Genomic DNA, 26062 nt, shown 5'->3' with positions numbered 1-26062 from the left:
GGCTGAGATGGGAGTGATGTGTCTACAAGCCAAGGAACACCAAGGATGCTGGTGTAGGGGAGGAAGACATTTCCATTTCCCAAGTGTGGGTTCGTCTGGCTGGAGAATGAATTAAATTCACGTGAGACAGAATAGCAAGAGAAAATTAAACAAAGCTTTATGAGGAGCCATGGCCCGGGGCCTTTCTTCCCGAAGGAAGAAAGGGCACGGAAGAAGTGGGGTGCATAGAGTGGTTATATATCCCCAAACAGGGTGCTTCACGTATGATGAAATGTCCCTCCCACAATAGTCACAAGATTGCTCTGTTGGCACAGTGCTTGATGGACACAGCAGGTCTGCTATCTCGGTGGGCCTAGCAGGAGGCAAGTCGATTGTCTGGAGCTGGGCAGTCACAGGTGAGCGCAGCAGCAATCAGTTCCTAGCCTGAGGAAAGATGCTTAATCCTTAAAGAAATGCCAACATTGGGAGGGGGAGGGAAGTCAGTTACAGGAGGTTACCAGAGAAGCACAATAAAATACAGATTTAAGTCTTTGCCTTTGGTATTGATTAAGAGTTTCTAGAGAGAAGGTCATCTCCTTTCTTCTTCCTGGTACAGAGAGGGAGCCACCTTTTACAGATAGAGATTTACCTTACAAATGTAAACGTGTGCTAACAAAGGGCAAGTTCCATTCCTCAGAGCCTCTTTCCCTGTCCCAGTTTATCAAAAGCAATCAGCCTCAAATAATCCTCATGCCAAAGAGACATATCTTGGGGTGGCCAATTCCAGGTCTCCACACTGGCAACAAGCAGGAGCTGGAGAGAAGCATGGCAGTTTTTCCCTTGGAGCCTCCAGAAGGAACCAACCCTGCTGACACCTTGATTTCTGGCTTTTGACTTCCTGAACATTTTTTGTTTGTAATTTGTAATGGAATTTGTAATTTGTGGTGGTAGCCTTAGGAAACAAATACAGATGTTCACAGTATTTTTTTCAGCGTCAAAACCTGGAAATAACATGACTGTCCACCAATAAGGGATTGATTACATAAATTATAATATATCTATATGATATAATACTATGTGATCATTTTTTTAAATGGTAAATCTCTATTTATAGATTAAAGAAGGCGATGATACATTGCTAGAGAAAAAGAAGATTATAGCACCCAGATTACTAATCTTTGAGGAAGGAGCCCTGAGAGTCTTGATTAGAGTATCTTGGAGGCAGAGTAGCACTCAAAAAAAATTTTCCCCCCTTGTGCCTACTATATCTGAGAATATGCTATTTAAAAAACTTGTTTTGCATGTTTTAAGGCAATTTAGGAAATTTTTTATGCCATTCTAAAAAACTTAATGAAAATAATCAAAGTGTAGACGGTGTCCTTGGTGAGATTTTAATAGTAATAAATAGTCTGCATTTTTATTAATGTTAATTTAGTCTAAAATTTAAAATGCATTTTACAGGACTTGTAAGTTCATGATTTTTTTTTTTCCCAAGGAAGATTAGCCCTGAGCTAACATTTGCCACCAATCCTCATTTTGCTGAGGAAGACTGGCCCTGAGCTAACATCTGTGGCCATCTTCCTCTACTTTATACATGATGCCTGCCACAGCATGGCTGACAAGGGGTGCCATGTCCACACCAGGGATCCAAACCAGCATACCCTGGGCCGCCAAAGCGGAACGTGTGAACTTAATGGCTGCGCCACTGGACCTGCCACTCGGTCATGATTTTTTTTTTTTTTGAGGAAGATTAGCCCTGAGCTAACATCTGCCAATCCTCTTCTTTTTGCTGAGGAAGACTGGCCTTGAGCTCACATCCATGCCCATCTTCCTCTACTTTATATGTGGGACGCCTGCCACAGCACAGCTTGCAAAGTGGTACCATGTCTGCACCCGGGATCTGAACCGGTGAACCCCAGGCTGCTGAAGCGGAACGTGCGCAGTTAACTGCTGCGCCACCAGGTGGCCCCTCATTCATGATTTTTAACTAGCATTTCAGCTCTAGGTGAATTAAAGAGTGAATGTAAAATTATAGTGAAGTTAGTTTGGACTGAAGGATGAATCTGTTACATCAGGTTAATTTGGGAGAAAAGAATGACTTCATTACATCATAATTGAATTACATCTAAAATAATGCCTATTAGGTTTTACATATCTTAACTATTTTGTGAATTTGGTACTAGTTTAATTTGCATGACAGCAGAATCTGAGTGGTTTTCCTTTGTACTCCCTTATGGTGCCTTTCATAGTAGATGATCAGTATTTGCTATTGAATGAGTGAGTGAATGTACGCTACTGCCTCTTACGAAATTTAACTTAAGGAGATAAGACGTAAATGTTTATATTCTAATTTAGTGAAAAGATTGTTATCTGTGCAAGACAGTATATGCTAAGTGCCAGATGAGAGGTTAGAACAGTAACTTTGCTGCAAGAAGAAAAGGGAGTGATCATTTTCAGTAGGGTGATTAGGCAAAACTTGCTTTGTTGAGTTGGTCCCTGAAAGAAAGTTTCAATAAAAATGGAGAGGAAGTAGGGATTTTCAAAATAATCATTTTCAGATTTTGTTATTTCAATAATGCCTCTTCATCCTGATTTGGAAACTTCCCCTTTTTGACCTTTGTGTAAATCTAAAATCTTCATCTCACCGAATATTTCTCCAGGGAGTTCAAGATCATCTTACTTCCCTTATTTTTCTCTCTTCTCTTTTCCATCATGTTTATCTGTTAACTGTTTGTTCTCACTGTTTGTCTTTGAACCTTCCTCAGAGCAGTGTTTACACAAGTAATGCTCCTTTTGCTGAGTCTTTCCCCTCCCCTGTACCCTCCATCTTGTTAGGTTGGAGTTTACCTGAGCCGGAACTGATATGGAGCTCCCAAGTTCTTTTCTTATCTCTTTACCACTATGTACTTGAGCCTTTCTTTCCAAACCTAAAATGTACTCCCTCTTGAATTTAATATGAACATTTCCATTTTTACAATATGTAGTTTTTAAATATTTTTGTTATAATTTAAATACATTGAAGTGAAAGTGCAATGTATGTTTTTAAAAAGAATGTGCAAACCAGTTTTCATAGTATACTTTTATTTTTTTAATGTATTTTTATTTTTGTTTGAAGATATTTTCTTTTTTTTTTTTTTGAGGAAGATTAGCACTGAGCTAACTGCTGCCAATCCTCCTCTTTTTGCTGAGGAAGACTGGCCCTGAGCTAACATCCGTGCCCATCTTCCTCTACTTTATATGTGGGACGCCTGCCACGGCATGGCTTTTGCCAAGTGGTACCATGTCTGCACCCGGGATCTGAACTGGCGAACCCCGGGCCTCTGAGAAGCAGAACGGGCGAACTTAACTGCTGCACCACCGGGCCAGCCCGATAAGTAATTTTTTGAAGCTACTATATGTACTTCAAAGAAAATCGATGATTCTTGTATTGATGAAAATCCTTTTTATCTTTCTCTTTTCGGGGCGTAGCTGAAGTCCCTCCCCCTAAGTATCTTGTTGGTGCTCTTTGGTCCTGTGGTTCTTTCTCCCTTGCTAGTTCTTTACTTGCATCTCTTTCCTGCTAAATTATATAGATTTTTTCCTCAGGATCGGAACTAGGGTTATTCACTTGCTAACCTTTATTTATATGTCCCAATTCAACCCCTTACCCATAGAAAATACTTAGTAAATGTTTGTCAAATTGAACTGAATTTGTGTCCATCACTTTTTAAAGTAAGACATACCTGTTTTGGTTTCCTGGTTTTATTCCGCTATCTTTCTTAATTAAAAGCTACTGAGGAGTACCTAGTGCTGTAACATATTTATATGTTTTTTTTTAACTTTGGATGAACCAGAGTACCCCACAACTTTCTTTCTTATTGGTCTGGATTGGAAGGCATTCTCCCTTGTGACGCCAGTTCTTGAGCTAGTCCAAGTACCAAGACAATTCTCAGTCATCACTTAATAGTTAGCATAGCAAAATTGTGGAAGTTCCTGTATAATGTTCAATGGATCTTTCTCATATCAGAAATGATCTTTATATGCATTATTTGGTTATATTTATTACTTCCATTGTATTTAATTATTTAAATAATTTAAATATTACTGGATTTTCCCCCCCATTTTACAGGTCAAGAAACTAAGACTTAAGCATAAATAAGTTGCCCAAGTTCACACAGCTAGGAGTTGGTGGTAGGTATGAACAAAGTGTTGCCTGCTATAAATTGAGGAGATTAAATTAGATGATCTCCCTGTCTTCTAGCTCAGTAATCTCTGAAGTTCTGGGGATCTTTAACATTATTTGGACATTTGCATAAGCAGTAAACTATCTGACAAAATCAACTTGCTTTGGGGAAAGTGCCAGGTTACTTTCAGGCTCACACCGGCTCCTGCTTTCATCTGGCTCATTTGCTGACTGTGCAGGAGGGCTCCTTGCAGAGGCACAGAAGCTGTATAGATTGCTTTTTCAGCTTCACCAGGTTTTAATGCTTCTGTTTTTTGTCTTTAGCTCTAGGTGGTAGTTATACAATTGTAAATACCACTGAGCTCTAAATTGTCTACCCAGTTGCCCTAGGGCTCTGTGTATCCTGCCAAATTCTGCAGAGCTGACTGCTGTGCACACTGGCTCCACCTACTGTCGCAGGAGACAAACGTCTTCCTTCTTATCTTCATTCAGAGTTGTTTCAAATTTACTCTTTTGCGCATTGCTTTTCTCCCCCGACTTTCTTTCCTATACTTCTGATTTTTGAGTTTTCTTCTTGCTTGCCAAAAGATGACTTTACCTATTAAGGAATCTGGAAATTATTGGAATATTGTCAACCTTGCCTATATTTTGGGGATGAGAATACAGAGATTGTGTTTGGGGGGATAAAAATATCATAGCTTTCATATTTTTAAAAATCGCTTAAGTCTTTATCCAAACAGGACTCTCCTCTAGAAAAGAAGAAGATTTTTTTACTTTAATGTTTTAATACACTATTGTGTGGTATATGAATGAATCTTGTGGGGTTTTTTGTTGTTTTTTGAGGAAGATTAGCCCTGAGCTAACATCTGCCACTAATCCTCCTCTTTTTGCTGAGGAAGACTAGCCCTGAGCTAACATCTATGCCCATTTGCCTCTACTTTGTATGTGGGACACCTGCCACAGCATGGCTTGATAAGCTATGTGTAGGTCTGTGCCCAGGCTGCCGAAGCAGAATGTGTGAACTTAACTGCTGCATCACTGGGCCGGCCCATGAATCATTTGTTTTTATTTCTGGAAAAAAACTGTTTTAATTGAATTTTCCAGGAGCACCCCAACCCAGTTAAACTTAGTAGAAGTAATTTAGCCTTTATTTTCTGTGATTCATTTCTATTATTAATGTTTTAATTTTAAATTGTAAAAACAATATAACCACATTGTAGAAAATATGGAAAAAAAGAAGAGGGGAAAACCCCATTATTTCACCATCTTAAAAAACACTTATTCTTTTCTTTTTTTTAAGATTGGCACCTGAGCTAACATCTGTTGCCAATCTTCTTTGTTTTTGTGTATGTGTGTTTTCTTCTTCTTCTTCTCCCCAAAACCCCCCAGTACATAGTTGCATATTCCAGCTGCAAGTGCCTCTGGTTGTGCTGTGTGGGATGCTACCTCAGCATAGCCTGACGAGCAGTGGTATTTCTGTGCCCGGGATCCGAACCCAGGAAACCCTAGGCCACCGAAGCGGAGCACACGAACTTAACCACTCCGCCACAGGGCTGGCCCCTTAAAACATCCATTCTTATCATTTTGGTGCTTGGGGAACCCTTACCAACCATAGTTTTGGCCAGCCACGATTGGTGAAAACATAGTTTTATAATTGTGCTGGTTATCAATTTATTACCCCCAGCTCCAAATTCATCATTCACTGCATGCTCTGTGAAAATGGACCTGGGCCTTTTGAATGTTTCCTTTGACAGCTGGCAGGACATTAAACTTTGTCAGTAGAGGGCACTGAAGAGTCGTCGCAAGAGGAAGTTTTCCTTCCTGGTTGTGGTGTGCTAGCTTGGCAGCTTCTCCAGTACCTACCTGCCTCTTGCGGTGCAAATGGTTTATCCAGCCTCTGCCTTGTGGGATGCCTGAGGATTCCACCAGTGTGCAGATCCCGAAACTTAGTCAGCTTCTCCACTGCCAGCTCTTGCAGAGGATTGCAGTTAGCAGCACCTAGTGGCCAGGAGCTCCCCTCTACAAGGGATCACCTTCCCCTGGCACTCCAGAGGGCAGATTAGGGACAATTTCCGAAGGGTGGATTTTTGGTAATCCCTGCAGGCATGGCGTCACAGCAACTTCTGCTGTTCGGAGAGCCATAGTCATGCCCTCTCCGATCAGGTCTGGATCTCAGCCCTCGCTGCGACCTCTTCTTTAAGGGTGTTCTATCTCTGTCTTAGGGGTAGTGGCTATTTCTTACATCTGCTATTCCTAAATTCTATAGAGTTCTCTTTACTTCTTACTAGCTAATCCCTCATTACTCCAGTTCCCTCTTATAGTTAATGATTCTTTATAGTAAACTTTCCCTGTTCAAATTAATCTGTGGTTTATCTCTCCTGATTGTACCCTAACTGATACCATTTTTTAACCAAAAATTTTTATTCTATGATCAATTGGTATGAATTTTTTTGGTTCAGTAAAGTTAAATTAGCTAATATTTATATATCCCCTTGTTTACAAAGCAATTTCATGTCTCTTATTCTTTAAAGCAGCTTTTTAAAAACAACTTTTTATTCTTTTTGACTTCATAATCTTAGCTTCTTTACTTTATAGTCTTTTTGCCTTTGTGGTTAATCCTTTTCGTGTCCTGTTTAAAAACTCATTGCTACTCCAAGGTCATGAAGATGTTCTCCCATGTTTTCTCCTAAAAGTTATATTGTTTTATCTTTCACATTTAATCCACAGTACATCTGGAATTTATTTTTGTGTAACAAATATGAGCTTGGGGTCCAGATTCATTTTTTTTCCCCATGTAAGTATCCAGTTGATCCAGTACCCTTTGTTGAAAAGACTGTCCTTTCGATACTACACTGCAGGGTCATGTTGGTTATGTAACTGTTGACCGTAAATGTTAGTTCGTTCTTGGAATCTTATCTGTTCTATTGTTCTATTTGTCTGTCCTTGCTAATAGGCCTTGATGTCTAGTAGTGTAAATATTCCAGTTTTGTTGTTGTTACTCAAGATTGTCTGACTCTTCTTGGCTTTTTAAATTTTCACATAAAGTTTAGAATAAGCTTATCATTTTAGAAAAAATTTTATTGAGGTCATAATAGTTTATAACACGAAATTTCAGTTGTGCATTATTTTTGGTCAGTCACCATGTATATGTGCTCCTTCACCCCTTGTGCCCACCCCTTCTCCCTGGTAACCACTAAACTGTTCTCTTTGTCCGTGTCTTAGCTTTTCTTCCACATATGAGTGAAATCATACAGTATTTGTCTTTCTATGTCTTCCTTATTTAGCTTAACATAATACCCTCAAGGTCCATCCATGTGGTTGTGAATGGGATGATTTTTGTCTTTTTTTATGGCTGAGTAGTATTCCATTGTATATATATACCACATCTACTTTATCCGATCATCAGTCGATGGGCACTTGGGTTGCTTCACTTCTTGGCTATTGTGTATAACGGCTGCAGTGAACATAGGGGTGCATAAGTCTCTTTGAATTGTTGATTTCAAGTTCTTTGGGTAAATACCCGGTAGTGGGATAGCTGGGTCGTATGGTATTTCTATTTTTAGTTTTTTGAGGAATCTCCATATTATTTTCCATAGTGGCTGCACCAGTTTGCATTCCCACCAGCAGTGTAGGAGGGTTCCCTATTCTCTATATCCTCTCCAATATTGGTTATTTTTTGTCTTGATGATTATAGCCATTCCAATATGTGTAAAGTGATATCTTCAGCTTATCAATTTTTACCCAAAAAACTTGCTGGGAGTTTTATTAGTATTGTGCTTGCACATCTTTTGTTAGATTCGTACCTAGGTACGTGATATGTTTTGCTGCTGTTGTAAATTATATCTGTAGCATCACAGCTGCAGTTACAGGTTCAAGTTGTCTGTCTGACTCAGGAGTCAGAAGTGTCTTTAATACTATGTTTACTTGGCTTCAGAGAGAGAGAGTAGGTATAGAATCTTTATCTGATCTGGATGCCTAATAGCTGCTCAGATACACAGATTCAAGATAAAGAAAGAATTCATCAGGAGTCTAAGCAGAAAAGCAGGTCATTTACAAGGGAAAAATTCAGGCTAGCTTCAAACTTCTCCATCATAATGTTCAATCTGGAAGACAACAGCACTATACTTACAAACATTTGAAGAAAATAGAGACCTCAAAATTTTATAGCTAAGTCATCTTTTGAGTATAAAAGCTAAAGACAATATTCTCAAGCACTCAAGAAGTTGGGGAATACAGTACATGTAAATTCTTTAAAAACTGTATGAAGATGGATGATGAAATCTAAACAAGTAAAACTTGATTAGAAAAAAAAAAGAGAAAATGGAAAGAAAAGCCATGGAAAAAGACTGGTGGTGGGCACTGTATCCATTTAATAGAGAACTGAGGCTAAAAACAAGGATGACCATAGAATGACCGTATGACCCAGGAATTCCACTCCTAGGTATATACCCAAGAGAAATGAACACATGTCCACACAAAAACTTGTATATGAATGTTCATAGCAGCGTTATTCTTAATAGCCAGAGTGGAAACAACCCAAATGTCCAACTGATCAAATGTGTAAACAAAATATGGTATATCCACACTATGGACTATTTGGAAATAAAAAAGATTGGAGTTCTAGATATATGCATGCTTCAACATGGGTGAACCTTGAAAACGTTATTCTAAGTGAGAGAAGCCAGACACAAAAGACTACAGGTTGTTTGATTTCATTTATATGAAATGTCCAGAATAGCCAAATCCATAGAGACAGAAAGTTTATTAGTGGCTGCCAGGGACTGTGGGGAGGAGAGATGGGGAGTGACTGCTCCTGGGTTTGGGGTTTCATTTTGGGCTGATAAAAATGTTCTCAAATTAGATAGTGATAATGGTTGCACAAATCTGTGAATATATTAAAAACCACTGAATTACACACATGAAAAGGGTAAATTTTATGATATATGAATTGTCTTGGTAAAACTTTTATTTAAAAAAAAACACAAGGATAGAAAATGCGCTTTGCAGAACTAAATGTAAATCCTTGACAGTATGAAATATATAGTCCTTGACAATCTGGAAATGACTAATAAAATCAGTAAGTAGGGGAAGGGAGATGGTAGAAAATCTAGGAGTGTGAATTTCTTTATGTTTCACAGCAAGTATGCATTTGCTATAAAAGTTAAACGTGTAAAAATCAAGACTCTAACCTTTTAGTCATTTTCATATTCAATTTTACTTTCTTTTATTAAATTAAGATATTTTTAATACTTTTTTTAAAAAAGAGCATATCTAATATCCTATACAACTTCGTCTTTTCTTTCTTAATTTATCCATCCATTCGTCTCTCTCTGTAATATGTAAAGCTTAGCAAATATTAATGATGATAATTTCTGGGTCTTGGGATATTTAATTATTTAATATTTCTTACACTGCTGAATTGCTCTAATTTTTTACAATGAACATTTGTCACTTTTGTTAGAGTGAAGTCATTCTAAAATAAACAATCCACCATCTACTGTCACCAAGTCAAAAAAGTAAATAATGCATAATTTTATGACTAATACCAGAGGATAAAGGAGAAGCCACTATACCCAGGTTTCAGCAAGCAAGCATTCATGGATTTATTCATTCTGTCAGACTTTCCTGACTGCCTGCTCTGTCCTTGCTACTGTGCCAAGTGAAAAGCTTTCGAGTAAGACGTGGTCCGTGCTCAAAAAAAGTTCATAGTCCAGTAAGGCAGCTTGTTAGATTTTTGGGGCCAGCTCTAATTTTAGAATGTTTTACCTTATATTGAGGAGAAATCAGCTTCTCTGTAACTGCATTGGCTTTAATTTTGATATTTTACAGCAATGAGTCTCCTTCACCTTTAGTTTAACAATCTCAGATATTTGAAGGCAGCAGTCACACTATTCCTCCTATGACATGTCTTATTTACGTAAATGATTCCTTTACTTTAGTCTCTTTTGTTTAAAGTAGGGCGCCACCAATTGGTAAGCATTTCAGAGAAGCTGAATTAAAGCAGAGGGAAGTAGGATGACCACTACCCAGCTCTTTCCATATTTACCTCTATATATTGCTTTGAGGTAGTATGTTGAGATTTTCCCGTTCTTCCCTAAGAATAGTCTAGTGTCTTCTTTCTGTCTTTGGATCTTTCTCTCAGAGTTGTCCTTATTTCTTCTCAGCACAGTAGCCTGTATTTATGGTTTGCAATTCCTCATTCTAATTTGTAAAACTTTGCATTGTCCTTAATTGAGTTTCATGTAGTTTATAGGGCCCTCCTCCCTGCCTCCAGGTCATTTGAAATGTATTTCTGACTCCTGTAGTATTGACATCTAAGCTAAATTTAATATTATCTGTACGTTTGGGCATGTTTCAATTCCTTTATCTCAGTCATCAGTAAAGATTTTCATTAGTTTGAATTCTAGGGCCCTCCTGAATGGCGCAATAGTCACATCTTCTACAGGTTTACTTAATTGTTGTCAACAGCTGTTGATAACTGCTGTTTGAATATATGTATAACTTTTGATCTGTCTGGCTCCCTACCTCACATTTTCACCTTCCACCTAGGCAAATTTCTTTGCTATCTGTACAATTTGAAATTTACTTAAACATTTTTAATAGAATAATCTTTGATATAAGTTTTAAAATATTGGTAAGGACCTTCTTTGTGCAAACATTGTGCTAGTGCATTTAGGGGGAGGAACATTGGCTATAAGAATAGATAGACTTGGAATAGAGTCGTGGCTCCATCATTTGCTTATTGCGAGAACTTGGATAAATTATATAATCTCTTAGCCTGACTTTATTGTTTGTGTAATGGGGCGATAATTCTTCACAAGGTAACGTTGTGAGAAGCAAGTAAGTTCCCACACGTAATGTGAGGTCTGGCACCTGGTGCTTAATAGACTCAGCAAGTTTTAGCTCCTTTCTCTCCTTTCAGGGTCTAGCTCAAATCTTATCACGTCTGTGAAACTATCTTAACTATTTTATTCCCTTTCCTAAAACGTTCTTTAATTACTTTTTATTTTATCAAAGCAATACATTAAAAAATAGATAAAAATCCAGCTAGTGCGGAAAGGCTTGTAACAAAACCAGGAAGCTGTGCCCTTCCCTCTTTCCTCTCTACCCTCTAGTTCTACTCCCCAGAGGCAAAACTTTTTTTAAAAAAAAGCTTTATTGAGGTAAAGTTGACATACAATAGAATACGCCTATTTCAAGAGTACAAGTTAGGTTTTGACATATGTATACACGTGAAACTATCACCACAATCAGGATAGTGAACGTATCCATACTTCCCAGTTTTCTCATGCCCCTTTCTAAATCCTCCTTCTCCATCCCTCCATCTCCTCCACCCCAGCCTCACCCCACCCACAACCACTGATCTGCTTTCTGACACTATAAGTTAGTTTGTATTTTCTAGACTTTTACGTGAACTGCTTTAATCCTTGTCTGCTAATTCTAACATCTGTGTCAGTTCTGGATTGGTGTCAACTGATTATTTTTCTCATCCTGGGCTATTTCTTCCTTATTTGTATGCCTGGTAATCTTTGATTGGATGCTAGACATTGTGATTTTTACCTTGTTGAGTGCTGGATATTTTTTGTATTGCCATAAGTAGCCTTGAATTTTATTCTAGGATTCAGTTAAGTTACTTGGGAATAGTTTGATCCTTTTGGAGTTTTTTTAGGTTTATTGAGGTATAATTGAAATATAACACCATGTAAGTTTAAGGTGTGTAATGTGTTGATTTGATACACTTACATATTTCAAAATGATGACCACCATAGCATTAGCTAACACCTCCATCCCGTCACATACTTACCATTTCTATTTTTGTGGTGAAAACATTTAAGATCTACTCTCTTAGCAACTTTTAAGTATATAATACAGTATTATTAGCTATAATTACCATGCTGTATATTAGATATCCAGAGCTTGTTCATCATATCACTGGAAATTTATACTCTTTGATGAATATCTCCCCATTTCTCCCACTCCCAGCTTCTGATAAGCACCTCTGTTCTCTTTTTCTCTAAGTTTGGCTTTTTTAGATTCCTCATATATTTGAATACATGATATCATCCAGTATTTATCTTTGTCTGACATATTTCTCTTAGCATAATTCCCTCAATGTTCATCCAAGTTGTCGCAACAGGCAAGATTTCCTTCTTTCTCGTGCCTGAATAATATATCATTGTATATGTATACCACGTCTTTTTTATCCAATCATTCGTAGATGGGCATTTGGGTTGTTTCCACATCTTCGCTGTTGTGAATAGTCCTGCAGTGAAGAGAGGGGTACAGACATTTCTCTCAGATCCTGTTTTTATTTTCCTTGGATATGTACCAAGAAGTGGGATTCCTGGATCATGTAGTCTTATATTTTTAATTTTTTGAAGAACCTCCATACTGTTTTTCATAATAGCTGTACCAACTTTACATTCCCACCAACAGTGCAAAAGGGTTCCCTTTTCTCCACACCCTCCCCAACAGTTGCTATCTCTCTCCTTTTTGATGATAGCCGTTCTAACATTGTGCTTTGATTTGCATTTCCCTGATGTTACTTATTTGGAGCATTTTTTCATGTATCTATTGGCCATCTGTATGTCTTCTTTGGGAAAATGTCTATTGAAATCCTCTGCCTATTTTTTAATCGAAGTTTTTGTCTATTGAGTTGTATGAGTTCTTTATATATTTTGGATATTAACCCATTATCAGATAGATGATTTGCAAATATTTCCTCCAACTCCATAAATTGCCTTTTCATTTTGTTGATTGTTTCTTTTGCTTTGCAGAAGCTTTTTAGTGTGATGTAGTCCCCCATTTATTTTTGCTTTTGTTGCTTGTGCTTTTCATGCTGTGTACAAAAATATCATTGCCAAGACCAATATCAGGGAACTTTTCTCCTATTCTTCTTCTTGGAGTTCTACAGTTTCAGTTCTTATGCTTAAGTCCTTAATCCATTTCCAGTTCATTTTTGTGAGTGGTGTAAGACAGAAGTCCAATTTTGTTCTTCTGTGTGTGGTTATCCAGTTTTTCTAACACCTTTTATTGAGGAGACTATCCTTTTCCCACTGAGTGTTTTTGGCTCCCTTGTTAAATATTAGTTGATCGTACATGTGATGATTTACTTCTGGGCTCTTGATTCTGTTCCATTGGTGTATGTATCTATTTTTATGCCAGTACCATGCTGTTTTGATTACTATAGCTTTGTAATATAGTTTGAAATCAGGAAGTGTGATGCCACTGGCTTTGTTTTTCTTTCTCAGGATTTCTTTGGCTGTTAGGAGTCTTTTGGCTCCACGCAAATTTTATGATTGTTTTTTCTATTTCTATGAAAAATGCTTTTGGAATTTTGATAGGAATTTCATTGAATCTATAGATGGCTTTGGGTAGTATGGACATCTTAACAATATTAATTCTTCCAACTCGTGAACATGGGATAGCTCTCCATTTGTTTGTGTCTCCTTCAATTTCTTTCATGAAAGTCTTTTGTTTCTCTACGCTCAAGTATTGTCTTTTTTTAAATTATGGTACCATTGCTTTATAACTATATAAATTTAGGGTGTACATCATTATATTTTGATTTTTGTGTAGATTACATCATGTTCACCACCCAAAGACTAGCTACAGTCCATCACCATACACATGTGCCTAATCATCCCTTTCATCTTCCTCCCTCCCTGCTTCCCTTCTGGTAACCACCAATCCAATCTCTGTCTCTATGTATGTGTTTGTTGTTTTTATCTTCTATTTGTGAGTGAGATCATATGGTATTTGACTTTCTCCCTCTGACTTACTTTGCTTAGCATAATACCCTCATGTTCCATCCATGTTTTCCCAAGTGGCCAGATTTCATCGTTTCTTATGGCTGAGTAGTATTCCATTGTGTATATATACCACATGTTTATCCATTCATCCCTTGATGGGCAGCTAGGTTGCTTCCAAGTCTTGGCTATTGTGAATAAAGCTTCACTGAACATAGGGGTGCATATATCTTTACGCATTTTTGCTTTTATGTTCTTTGGATAAATACCCAGCAGTGGAATAGCTGGATCGTATGGTAGTTCTAGTCTTAATTTTTGGAGGAGTCTCCATACTGTTTTCCATAGTGGCTGCACCAGTTTGCACTCCCACCAGCAGTGTATGGGAGTTCCCTTTTCTCCACATCCTCTCCAACACTTGTTATTTCCTGTCTTCTTAATTATAGCCATTCTGATGGGTGTGAGGTGATATCTCTTTGTAGTTTTGATTTCATTTCCCTAATAATTAGTGATGTTGAACATCTTTTCGTGTGCCTGTTAGCCATCCATATATCTTCTTTGGAGAAATGTCTGTTCAGATCTTTTGCGCATTTTTTAATTGGGTTGTTACTTTTTTGTTGTTGTTGAGATGTATAGACATCCATCTATGTCTATAGATGTATAGACATCTATACATCTATAGATGTATTTTGGATATCTCTATGTATTTTGGATATTAACCCCTTATCAAATATATGGTTTGCAAATATCTTCTCCCAATTGTTAGGTTATCTTTTCATTTTGTTGATGGTTTCCTTTTCTGTGCAGAAGCTTTTTAGTTTGGTGTAGACCCATTTGTTTATTTTTTCTATTGTTTCCCTTGCTCGGTCAGACATGATACTTGAAAGTATGTTGCTAAGATCGATGTCAAAGAGCATACTGCCTATGTTTTCTTGTAGAAGTTTCATGGTTTCAGGTCTTACATTGCAGTCTTTAATCCATTTTGAGTTAATTTTTGTGTATAGCGTAAGATAATGGTCTACTTTCATTCTTTTGTATGTGGCTGTCCTGTTTTCTCAGCACCATTTGTTGAAGAGACTTTCCTTTCTTCATTTATATTCTTGGCTTCCTTGTTGAAAATTAGCTGTCCATAGATGTGTGGGTTTATTTCTGGGCTCTCGATTATGTTCCATTGATCGGTGTGTCTGTTTTTCTGCCTACCATGCTGTTTTGATTACTATAGCTTTGTAGTGTATTTTGAAATCAGGGATTGTGATTCCTCTAGCTTTTTTCTTTTTTCCTCAAGATTCCTTTGCCTATTCAGGGTCTTTTGTTGTTCCATATAAATTTTAGGATTCTTTGTTCTGTTTCTGTGAAAAAATGTTATTGGAACTTTGATAGGGATGGCATTGAATCTGTGGATTGCTTTAGGGAGTATGGACATTTTAACTATGTTAGTTCTTCCAATCCAAGAGCACGGAATATCTTTCCATTTCTTTGTGTCTTCTATTTTTCATGAAAGTCTTATAGTTTTCATAGTACAGATCTTTAACTTCCTTGGTTAAATTTATTCTTAAATATTTTAACGTTTTGGTTTATATTGTAAATGGGATTGTTTTCTTTATCTTTCAGATGTTTTGTTGTTGTATAGAAACACAACTGTTTTCTGAATGTTGATTTTGTATCCTGCAACTTTACTGAGTTCATTGATTAGTTCTAGCATTTTTTTTTGAGGAAGATTAGCTCTGAGCTAACATCTGCCACCAATCTTCCTCTTTTTACTGAGGAAGATTGACCCTGAGCTAACAGCTGTGCCCATCTTTCTCTACTTTATATGTGGGACACCTGCCACAGCATGGCTTGATAAGTAGTGTGTAGGTCGGCACCTGGGATCTGAACCTGTGAACCCCAGGCTGCCGAAGCAGAGCATGCAAACTTAACTGCTACGCCCATGGGCCAGCCCCTAGTTCTAGAGTTTTTTTGGTGGAGTCTTTAGGATTTTCTATATGTGATATCACATCATCTGCAAATGAGGCAACTTTATTTCTTCCTTTCCTATTTGGATGACTTTTATTTCTTTTTCTTGCTTGATTGATCTGGCTAGGATTTCTGTTACTATGTTGAATAGGAGTAGTGAGAGTGGGCACCCTTATCTTGTTCCTGATCTTAGTGGAAGAACTTTCAACCTTTCACTATTGAGTATGATGTTGGCTGTGGGTTTGTCATATATGGCCTTTATTGTGTTCAGGTGTGTTCCTTCTATATCCAATTTGTTGAGTGTTTTTATCATCAAAGGATGTTGTTTGCCAAATGCTTTTTCTGCATCTCTTGAGATGATCATATGACTTCTTTTATTCTGTTAATGTGGTGTATCACATTTAGTGATTTGCATATGTTGAACCATTTTTGCATCCCAGGAATAAATCCCACTTGATCATGGTGTATAATCCTTTTAATGTGCTGTTGAATTCAGTTTGCTAATATTTTGTTGAGAATTTTTGCATCTGTATTCACCAGGGATATTGGTCTGTAATTTTCTTATTTTGTAGTGTCCTTATCTTGCTTTGGTATCAAGGTAATGCTGGACTCGTAAAATGAGTTTGGAAGTATTCTCTCTTGTTCTGTTTTTTTTGGAAGAGTTTGAGAATTGGTGTTAATTCTTCTTTAAATATTTGATAGAATTACCACTGAAAGCACTTGTCCTTAGATTTTCTATGTTGGAAGGTTTTTGATTACTGATTCAATCTCATTACTTGTTATTGGTGTATTCAGATTTTCTATTTTTCCCTGATTCAGTCTTGGTGGATTGTATATATGCAGGAATTTATCCATTTCTTGTAGGGTTTCCAATTTGTTGGCATATAATCATTCATAGTAATCTCTCATGATCCTTTGTATTTCTGTGATATTAGTTGTAATTTCCTCTTGCATTTCTGATTTTATTTATTTGAGTCCTCTGTTTTTTTGGAGTTAGTCTAGCTAAAAGTTTGTCAGTTTTGCTTATCTTTTCTGAAAACCAGCTTGGGGCTGGCCTGCTGGCACAGTGGTTAAGTTTGCACATTGTGCTTTGGCACCCCAGGGTTCACCAGTTTGGATCCTGGGTGTGGACCTAGACATTGCTCATCAAGCCATGCTGTGGCAGGCATCCCACATATAAAATAGGAGGAAGATGGGCATGCATGTTAACTCAGGGCCAATCTTCCTCAGCAAAAAGAAGAGGATTAGCGGCAGATGTTAGCTCAAGGCTAATCTCCCTCCTAAAAAAAAGAAAGAAAGAAAACCAGCTCTTAGTTCATTGACTTATTTCATTTATTTCCCTTTCCTAACTTTGGGCTTAGTTCTGTTTTTTTCCTCCTAGTTTGTGAGATGTAAAGTTAGGTTGTTTATTTGAGATCTTCCTTTTTTCTTAATGTAGGTGTTTATTGCTATAAACTTTCCTCTTAGAACTACTTTACTGCATTCTGTAAGTTTTGGTATGTTGTGTTTCCATTTTTCATTTGTTTCAAGGTATTTTTTTTTTTTTTTAAAGATTTTATTTTTTCCTTTTTCTCCCCAAAGCCCTCTGGTACATAGTTGTATATTCTTTGTTGTGGGTCCTTCTAGTTGTGGCATGTGGGATGCTGCCTCAGTGTGGTTTGCTGAGCAGTGTCATGTCCGCGCCCAGGATTCGAACCAAAGAAACACTGGGCCGCCTGCAGCGGAGCACGCAAACCTAACCGCTCAGCCACGGTGCCAGCCCCCTCAAGGTATTTTTTAATTTACCTTTTGATTTCTTCTTTGCCCCATTGGTTGTTTGGGAGTGTGTTGTTTAATTTCCACATATTTGTGAATTTCTAGTTTTCCTTTCATTTTTTATTTCTGGTTTTATACCATTGTGGTTGGAAAAGATACTTTGTATGATTTCACTGTTTAAATTTGCTAACACTTGTTTTGTGACCTATCATATGATCTATTCTGGAAAATGTTTTGTGTGTGCTTGAGGAGAATGTGTATTCTACTGCTGTTGGATGAAATGTTCTGTATGTCTGTTAGGTCCATTTGGCCTCAAGTGTAGTTGAGTTCAACTTTTCTGTATTGATTTTCTGTTTGGCCGATCTATCTATTGTTCAAAGTGGGACATTGAAGTTCCCTACTACTATTGTATTGTTGTCTATTTCTCCCTTCAGATCTATAGCTTAATATATTTGGATGTTCTGATGTTGGGTGCTTATATATTTACAACTGTTATATCCCCTTGATGAATTAACCCTTTATTATTATATTACATCATGGTCTTCTTTGTTGTTCCAAGTTTTGGCTTAAAGTCTGTTTTGTGTTATATAAATTTAGTTACTTGGCTCTCTTTTGGTTTCCACCTGCATGGAATATCTTTTTCCATCCCTTCTTTTTGAGCCTCTGTGTATCCTTAAGCTGGAGTGAATCTCTTGTGTCCAGTATATAGTTAGGTCTTGTTTTATGGTCCATCCAGCCACAATATGCTTTTTAATTGGAGAATTTAATCCATTTACCTTTAGAGTAATTATTGATAAGTAAGGACTTAACTAATGCTGTGTTATTAATTGTTTTCTCACTGTTTTGTGGTTCCTTTCTTTCTTTCTTCCTTTCTTGCTGCTTTCCTTTGTGAATTGGTGATTTTCTGTAGTGGTATGCTTTGATTCCCTCCTCTTTATCTTTTGTGTGTCTACTGTAGGTCTTTCCTTCGTGGTTACCATGAGGCTTACATGAAACAGTTTGTAGATACAACAGTCACTTTTATGCTGATAACAATGTAACTTCACATACTAAAACTCTACCCTTTTAGGTTTTTTTTTTTTTTTTGAGGACGATTAGCCCTGAGCTAACTACTGCCACTCCTCCTCTTTTTGCTGAAGGAAGCCTGGCCCTGATCTAACATCCATGCCCATCTTCCTCTACTTTATACGTGTGACGCCTACCACAGCATGGTGTGCCAAGTCTTCACCCGGGGTCTGAACTGGCGAACCTTGGGCCACCGAGAAGTGGAACGTGCGAACTTAACCACTGTGTCACCAGGCTGGCCCCAGCCCCTTTTAGGTTTTTGATATCACTCTTTACCTGTTTTTTATTGTGTATTCATTAAAAAATTATTGTAGCTGTAGTTATTTTTAATACTTTCGTCCTTTCACCTTTATACTGGAGTTAAATGATTAATACACCATCATGTTACAGTTATTAGAGTGTTCTGAATTTGACTATATACTTACTTTACTAGTGTGTTGTATATTTTCATGTTACTAATTAGCATCCTTTCATTTTAGCTTGAAGATCTTGTCTTTTTAATGTAAGCATTTATAGCTATAAATTTCCCCCTTAGCACTGCTTTTTCTGTGTCCCATTAATTTTGATATGTTGTATATTCATTTTAATTTATCTCTAAGTATTTTCTAATTTCCCTTGTGATTTCTTCATTGATCCATTGGTTGTTTAAGAATGTGTTGTTTAATTTCCACAAATTTGTGAATTTTCTCGTTTTCCTTCTGTTATTTATTTCTAACTTCATTCTGTGGTTGGAGGAGATGCTTTGTATAACTATCTTTTTAAGTCTATTGAGGCTTAATTTATAGCTAACATATGATCTAGTAGCCAGCCCTGGTGGTCTAGTGGTTAAGATTTGGTGCTTTCCCCACCACAGCCTTCATTTCCTGTGGGAACCACACCACCCGTCTGTCAGTTGTCATACTGTGTCTTTTGCATTTTGCTGTGATGCTGAAAGCTATGCCACTTGTATTTCAAATACCAACAGGGTCACCCGTGGTGGACAGTTTTCATTGTAGCTTATGGACTAGACATACTAGGACCTGGGCACTTCTGAAAAAATTGGCCATGAAAACCCTATGAATAGCAGTAGAGCATTGTCTGATATGGCGCCAGAAGGTGAGAGGATGGTGCAAAAAGACCAGGCAGGGTTCTACGCTGTACACAGGGTCACAAGGAGTCAGAATCAACTCAACGTCAGTAACAACAACAAAAAGCATATGTTCTATCCTGGAAAATGTTCCATGTACTCCTGAGAAATGTATATGCTGTTGTTCTGGGTGGAGTGTTCTCTATAGGCCTGTTAATTGATATTTATCTTGATATCAGCTCCCATATTGAAAATCATTCATTTGGAATTTTGAATGTATTGTGCCACTTTATTCTACTTAGAATCAGTTTATAAAATAGTTTAGCCATTTCTTTTCTCATTTTACTACTTCTGCTGTTGGGGTTATTGTTTCTTTGCTATTCATGTTTGACCTTTGTTTTTTAAAGACAGGAACAAAAATCAGATTAAGATCCATTACTTTTTGTCTTATACTAGAAACATAGAAACTAGAAACTAAAAACATTGCTACAAAAATGAAATTTTAAAAAGACATGCAAAATGCAAACCCCAAGTTTTTGCTGTTTGATTCAACAGACAAAATTAACTGAATTCTGTGTTTGATCTTGTCATGCTGTATCTGTGGATCACCCTTCCAGTAGCATTGGTGTAGGCTGCCTTCTTTAACTCGTTTTTTTTTGCTGTATCTTTGAGGTTCTTTCTGAGATACGTTTCCTTTTTATGTTTGGAATGTAGAATTTCCTTTAGTTGATGTTCTAGTTGAAAATTCTTAGTTTCATATGTCTGAGGGTATCTTTATTTTACTTGGATTCTTGTAAGAAATTTTTGTTGAGTGGAGAATTATTTTTCTTTAGCGCCTTGTAAATGTCTTTCCACTATGTTGCTGAGAAGTCACCTATTTTGTTTTTGTTAAGGGCCAAGTGCATGTATCTTTATTTACAGTGGTATTGATGAATCTGATTATCTTCTTGTGTTTCTGTCCTATAGGGAATACAGTGAGTAACCTGATTATGATTATACCTCCAATTTTTGGTGCAATTCAGAGTGTTAGAGATGGACTGGAAAAGCGGTACATTGCTTCTTACTTAGCACTCACCGGTATGTATAACACTTCATCTAAAAAATGATATACAGTGTTCAGATGGGCTGTTTTTCTCATTCATTCCTAAAGTTGGTTTTCAATTTTGTATTGTTTATTACAGAACTTGAATATATTCTGAAACGTCTGAAGTAAAATTCCACAAATCTTGCCAGTAAATTGAACTGCATTTTGATAAAATTTTTGAAAACTCATAAAATATTTTAAGCAGACAGAAACGAATGGAGATAACGTAACAAATATACCCATGTATCTTACCACTCAGTGTTGTCAGAGCTTAACACTTTGCAATATTTGTTTCAGATCTTACTTTTTCTTTTTTAAAGAAATAAACTAGTATAGATAAAAATTGAAGCTCCCTTTGTATTCCTGCTTGATTTTACTTCTGTCATCTTCCCAGCTCACCCTCCAGAGTTAACTTCTGTACTGAATTTGATTATCATTTTCTCAAATGTTTTTGTCTTTATGCTACATATATATGTATCCTTAAAAGTATGTATACTATGGTTCGCAGATTTTTAAATTTTTGGTAAAGGATACCATACTGTATCTAACCTTCTGCAACTTACTCAATTTCCTGTGCTTGTCTGTGAGGCAGGGACTGTGTTTTAGGTATCTTTGTATCCCTCTTGTCTGGCAATTTAGTGGTCCTTGATAAATGTTGGATGGATAGATGAATGAACTTTACTAGAGCCTAAGATGGGAAAATCACTCTGTCATGTTCTTGCATTATCATTATAGAGACAAAAATAGCAAAGAAAGTGGATTCTAGTTTGTTTCTTCTATATAACTTTCTTAACTAAACACAATTTCTTCTGTTTTAGCTCATGGTAGATATTTATGCATGGGCGGAAAGGACTTTTAATCACCACAAAACTGTAAGCCATAGTGTATCATATCACATTCAGTCATAATTAGATTCATTATTGGATATGAGAGACTTGAATTTCTGAATCTGTTTCTCATATGCATGGTGTTTTAAGAAAGTTACTTGGTTTGTCTTCACAAGGAAGACTTGTTCACCAACTTAGCCCTTTGCTGTATTTCCTGGGTTGTTTGAAGAATGTTTATAAAATACTCCCAAATCACAATCAGTAATAACCAATAAGAATAAAAAAGATTTGAGGGACTTTCAGGTTGTCCTTGCATAATGTGGCCTCCTAAGTTAGAATTTGTCCACTCATCCTCCCAGAAAACTATACAGATTAAGAAGGAAAGTAAATAAAACCACGCTTAACCCACACTTTCACTCTTACTAGGAGAAAAAGAATACTGTGAACTTCAAATTGATTTTAAATAAGAAATAAATACCAAATTACAATAGAACTATCTTTGCTGTTTTAGACTGTGTCCAGTATTTTTGCCATAAACATCTTTGCTGCAAGCAGTTTTGCCACAAACACCTTCACTACACAACTAAATTGGTTGTAAGGCAATTTTGCTGTAAAAGAAAAATAACTTGTTGATTGGTAGTTTAGGTTTTATTTGGTTCCAAATGGCTTTCATTTGGTTCGTATGGTTTTCATTTGGTTCCAACACTTCTAACTGAACTAAATAGTCTCAAACAAAGAAATGAATCAAAAATTTAAAAACTGATAACAAAAATAGCCCCTTCTCCACCTAAAAGAAATAAAATTAGAATTGATTAAACCTAGGAAAGAAATTAAGGCTGAATTACAGTGTGTTGAATAATAAGGGCTATTTAAGAAAGACAGAGAAACAAGCAAGAAAATGAAAATGAGATGGAGTCAAAGAGAAAGTGATTGAAATGGAAGACAGGCAAGGAAGATCCAATATACATATAATTGGAGACCCCAAAGAAGAAGAAGAAGAAGAAGAAAAACAACAATGAAACAGAACTTATATTTAAAACTGTAAATCAAGAAGACATTTTGGAAATGAAAGAAGATCTGAACCTCTATATTAAAAGGTCCATTTTTACCTCATAAAACTGACTTGGAATGGTCAGCTCTGAAACATAGACTGGTAAAACTACTGCATTTTAAAAGTGAAAAAATCCTCAAAGCTCTAGGGAAAAAGACCAGATTACTTACAAAGGCAAGAAAATTAGGCTGGCATTAGACTTCTGCAGCAACATACAAAGAAGGGTACCAGTGGAGCAGCATTTTTAGTGCAAGCCAAGGATTGTTTGTTCTAACCAAGTTGTTTTTTAGGTATCCAGGTTATAGAAAAACAGTTTTAAGCATGCAAGTTCTCGTTGAACACTGTGCACATGACTCCTTCCTGTCGAATCCACAAGCAGTGCGTTGTCTAATTTGCATTACCACATTAATCTAATTAAATTACCACATGTGGTAATTTAAATTTAAATTAATTAAAATTAAGTAAAATGTAAAACTCAGGTCCTCTGTCACACTAGCCACATTTCAGGTGCTCAGTCCCCATATGTGGCTTGTGGCTATCATATCAGGCAGTGTAGATACAGAACATCTCCTTCATCACAGAAAGTTCTGCTGACTGCATTGTCCTAGAGAATGATGTTCATCCAACTAAGAGAAGACTGGGGAACCTTTGGCAGAATGTCTAATGATGAGCATTTGATATATTTAACTATAGATCCAAGACTAAAGCAGAGGTGGTATAAAGATCAAAGTGTATGGATGTCATGTGCTCTGATAAAGTAGAAAGAACGCAGTTTTTCAAATAGGGGAAGGAAAGGGCAAAGTAGAATAAGTTAATTGACTGCTGCCTAGGTAATAAGTTGAGCATTAAAAAATGTAATATAAAAGTAACAAACCAGATAGTAAAAGGTTAGATAGGGGCCAGGGTACTGTAAAAGGCATAAAATACAAAAGTAAGCCCAGAACAAAAAAACCTCTTTCCTCAATACTAGAAGAATTTTTTTAAAAAGCAATAAAAGACATCTCACTTACAGGAATAGACATTAAATATAAAATAATTATATATAGTAAATATAAAATAATATGCATTTAATATAAAATAATATATATAAGGTCTAATGCCAGCCTGATTTTCTTGCTTTTGTAAGTAATGTGGTCTTTTTCCTTAGAGTTTTGAGGATTTTTTCATTTTTAAATGCACATAATAAAGCAGTAATTATAGTATAGTAAAGTATATTAAAGCAATATAGTGAAGTATAGTCACATGCTTTATAGTATAGTAAAGCAATATAATGTGACAGAGTTGAGATTAAACATATCAGTCATATCAATCAATATGAATCAGCTTAACTTACTTATCAAAAGAAAAAGATTTTCGCATTTGCTCACTAAACAAGATTGAACTTTATGCTTTATACGAAAGGCACACCTAAAAGAAAGTGATTCAGAAAAGTTAGAAACAGAAATAATAAGAAAGCAGGGATAGTGATTGTAATATCATATAAAGTAGAATTCCCTTCAAAAGGCATTAAATGTAACAAAGAAGGACTTTATAATGCTAGAAGCCACGCTTCACAATGAAAGTATGACAGTTATTAATATCTCTGCACCAAATAATACAGCCACCGCTTTTATATGGCTACAAGAGATAGAAACAGAAATTGATAGAAACATAAGAATAATAGAAGATTATATGCCACACTTAGGACAAGACAGGTAAAGTGAACAAAAAAAACTCAACAATATCTAAAAGATCTAAACAACAGAACCAATAAAGAAGATGTTGTGGATTTATGCTGAACTTTACATCCTGATGATAGAGAATATGCTCTCCTTTCAAGTAAACATAGAACAGTCATAAAAACAAAACAGTAAGTTCCATGAAGTAGAACTATTAAAACAGTGTCCTCTGATCACAGTGCAGCCACACCAGAAATTAACAACAAATTCAAACCATAAAAAGGCTCTTTCTTTCTGAAATTTTAAAATCTTCCATTAACTCTTGGTTGAAAGGGAAAATACAAACTGAAATTATAGACTTCCCAAAATACAATTATAGGAAAACTCCACATACCAGAATGGATGGGGGTTGATTTAAAGCAACCATAAGATAATACAATTATAGGAAAACTCCACATACCAGAATGGATGGGGGTTGATTTAAAGCAACCATAAGATAATACGTAGATAATACATAGGCTTAAACACTTAAGTAATAATAAAAGATAAAAACGGAAAGTGAAAAAGTAAGATCTCAACTCAAAAGGCAAGAAAAAAAACCACAAAGTAGGCCAGATGAAAGTTCAAGGGAGAAAATTATAAAGATAAAAGCAGAAATTAACAAGATAGAGGACAAACATAGTTCTACTTAATGAATCAAAATCCATCTTTTTAAAGAAAAAGTCAATAACTAGCTAAGTTAAACAAAAAGGAAGCAAGCATACACATGCAAAATAAGAAATGACAAAGGGGGAATATCCATTGAAACAAAGGAAAAAGATTTTAAAACCTCTATATAAATAAATTTAGAATTGGATAATTTCCTAGGAAAATAAAGTTTACCAAAGTTGACCCCAGGAAAAAGACAGAAAGCTTTGAACAGGCCAATTTCTATGTAGGAAATAGAATAAGTTATGAAGAAACTCCTCCAAAAAAAAGCACACAAAAAAGCGCCAGGCCTGGATAGTTTCACACAGAGTTCTACTAAGCCTTCAAAGACCGGATAGTCCCAATACTACGTAAATTTTTCGAAAGCATAGATAATGAAGGAAAACTTTCAAGTTAATTTTATGAAACGAACAACATTGTTATGTAAATCTGATAAAAATGCCATAAAAAAGAAAGTTAAGGACAAATATCATGAATGAATATCAATGAAGATATAGATAATTAGCAAACAAAAAGAAATGAACTACTGATACATGTAACAACATGGGTGAATCTCAAAAACATTATGCTAAGTGGGAAAAACTAAAACACAAAAGACCACAGGTTTTATGATCCTATTTATATGAAATTTCTAGAAAAGGCAAAAATAGAGAAATAATATCTAGAAAAGGCAAAAATTATTAGTTACCTGGGGTTTAGGGTGGGAGTAGATATTCCCTTATACAAATGGGCATAAGGGAAATTTTTTGGGTGATGGAAGTATCATAAAACTGGATTGTGATTATTGCACAACTCTTAAATTTACTAGAACTCATAAAACTGTACACTTGCAATGAGTGATTTAATGGTATATCTCAATACTTGTTTAAAAAATAAAAGCCAACGGACACAGGAAATGGAGGAATGTGCTCATTGTGTGAGAGGAGGGATATTTAGTCCTTATATCTTGGATGGGGTCAAAGGAAGAAAGAAAATAGTAGAACAGAATAGAGAGAGAGAAAATTG

The 26062-nt window shown here is 36.2% G+C and overlaps 1 protein-coding gene across 3 annotated transcripts in view; it reads left to right on the top strand.

Moving 5' to 3' along the window:
• Positions 1–26062, top strand: part of ACER3 (alkaline ceramidase 3) — a 150745-nt gene that overhangs the window by 37317 nt on the left and 87366 nt on the right. For 2 of the 3 annotated variants that reach the window (XM_070624082.1, XM_070624084.1), the window contains exon 2: positions 20696–20806. The exons of the other annotated variant lie outside the window; for it this stretch is intronic. In XM_070624082.1, the coding sequence (XP_070480183.1) occupies positions 20696–20806 (111 nt within the window). The remainder of the gene's footprint in view (positions 1–20695; positions 20807–26062) is intronic. 3 annotated transcript variants of the gene reach the window in all.

The sequence above is a fragment of the Equus przewalskii genome, chromosome 6 (assembly GCF_037783145.1).
Source record: "Equus przewalskii isolate Varuska chromosome 6, EquPr2, whole genome shotgun sequence".
NCBI classification, from domain to species: domain Eukaryota; kingdom Metazoa; phylum Chordata; class Mammalia; order Perissodactyla; family Equidae; genus Equus; species Equus przewalskii.
This window is presented reverse-complemented; position numbering and strand designations above follow the sequence as displayed.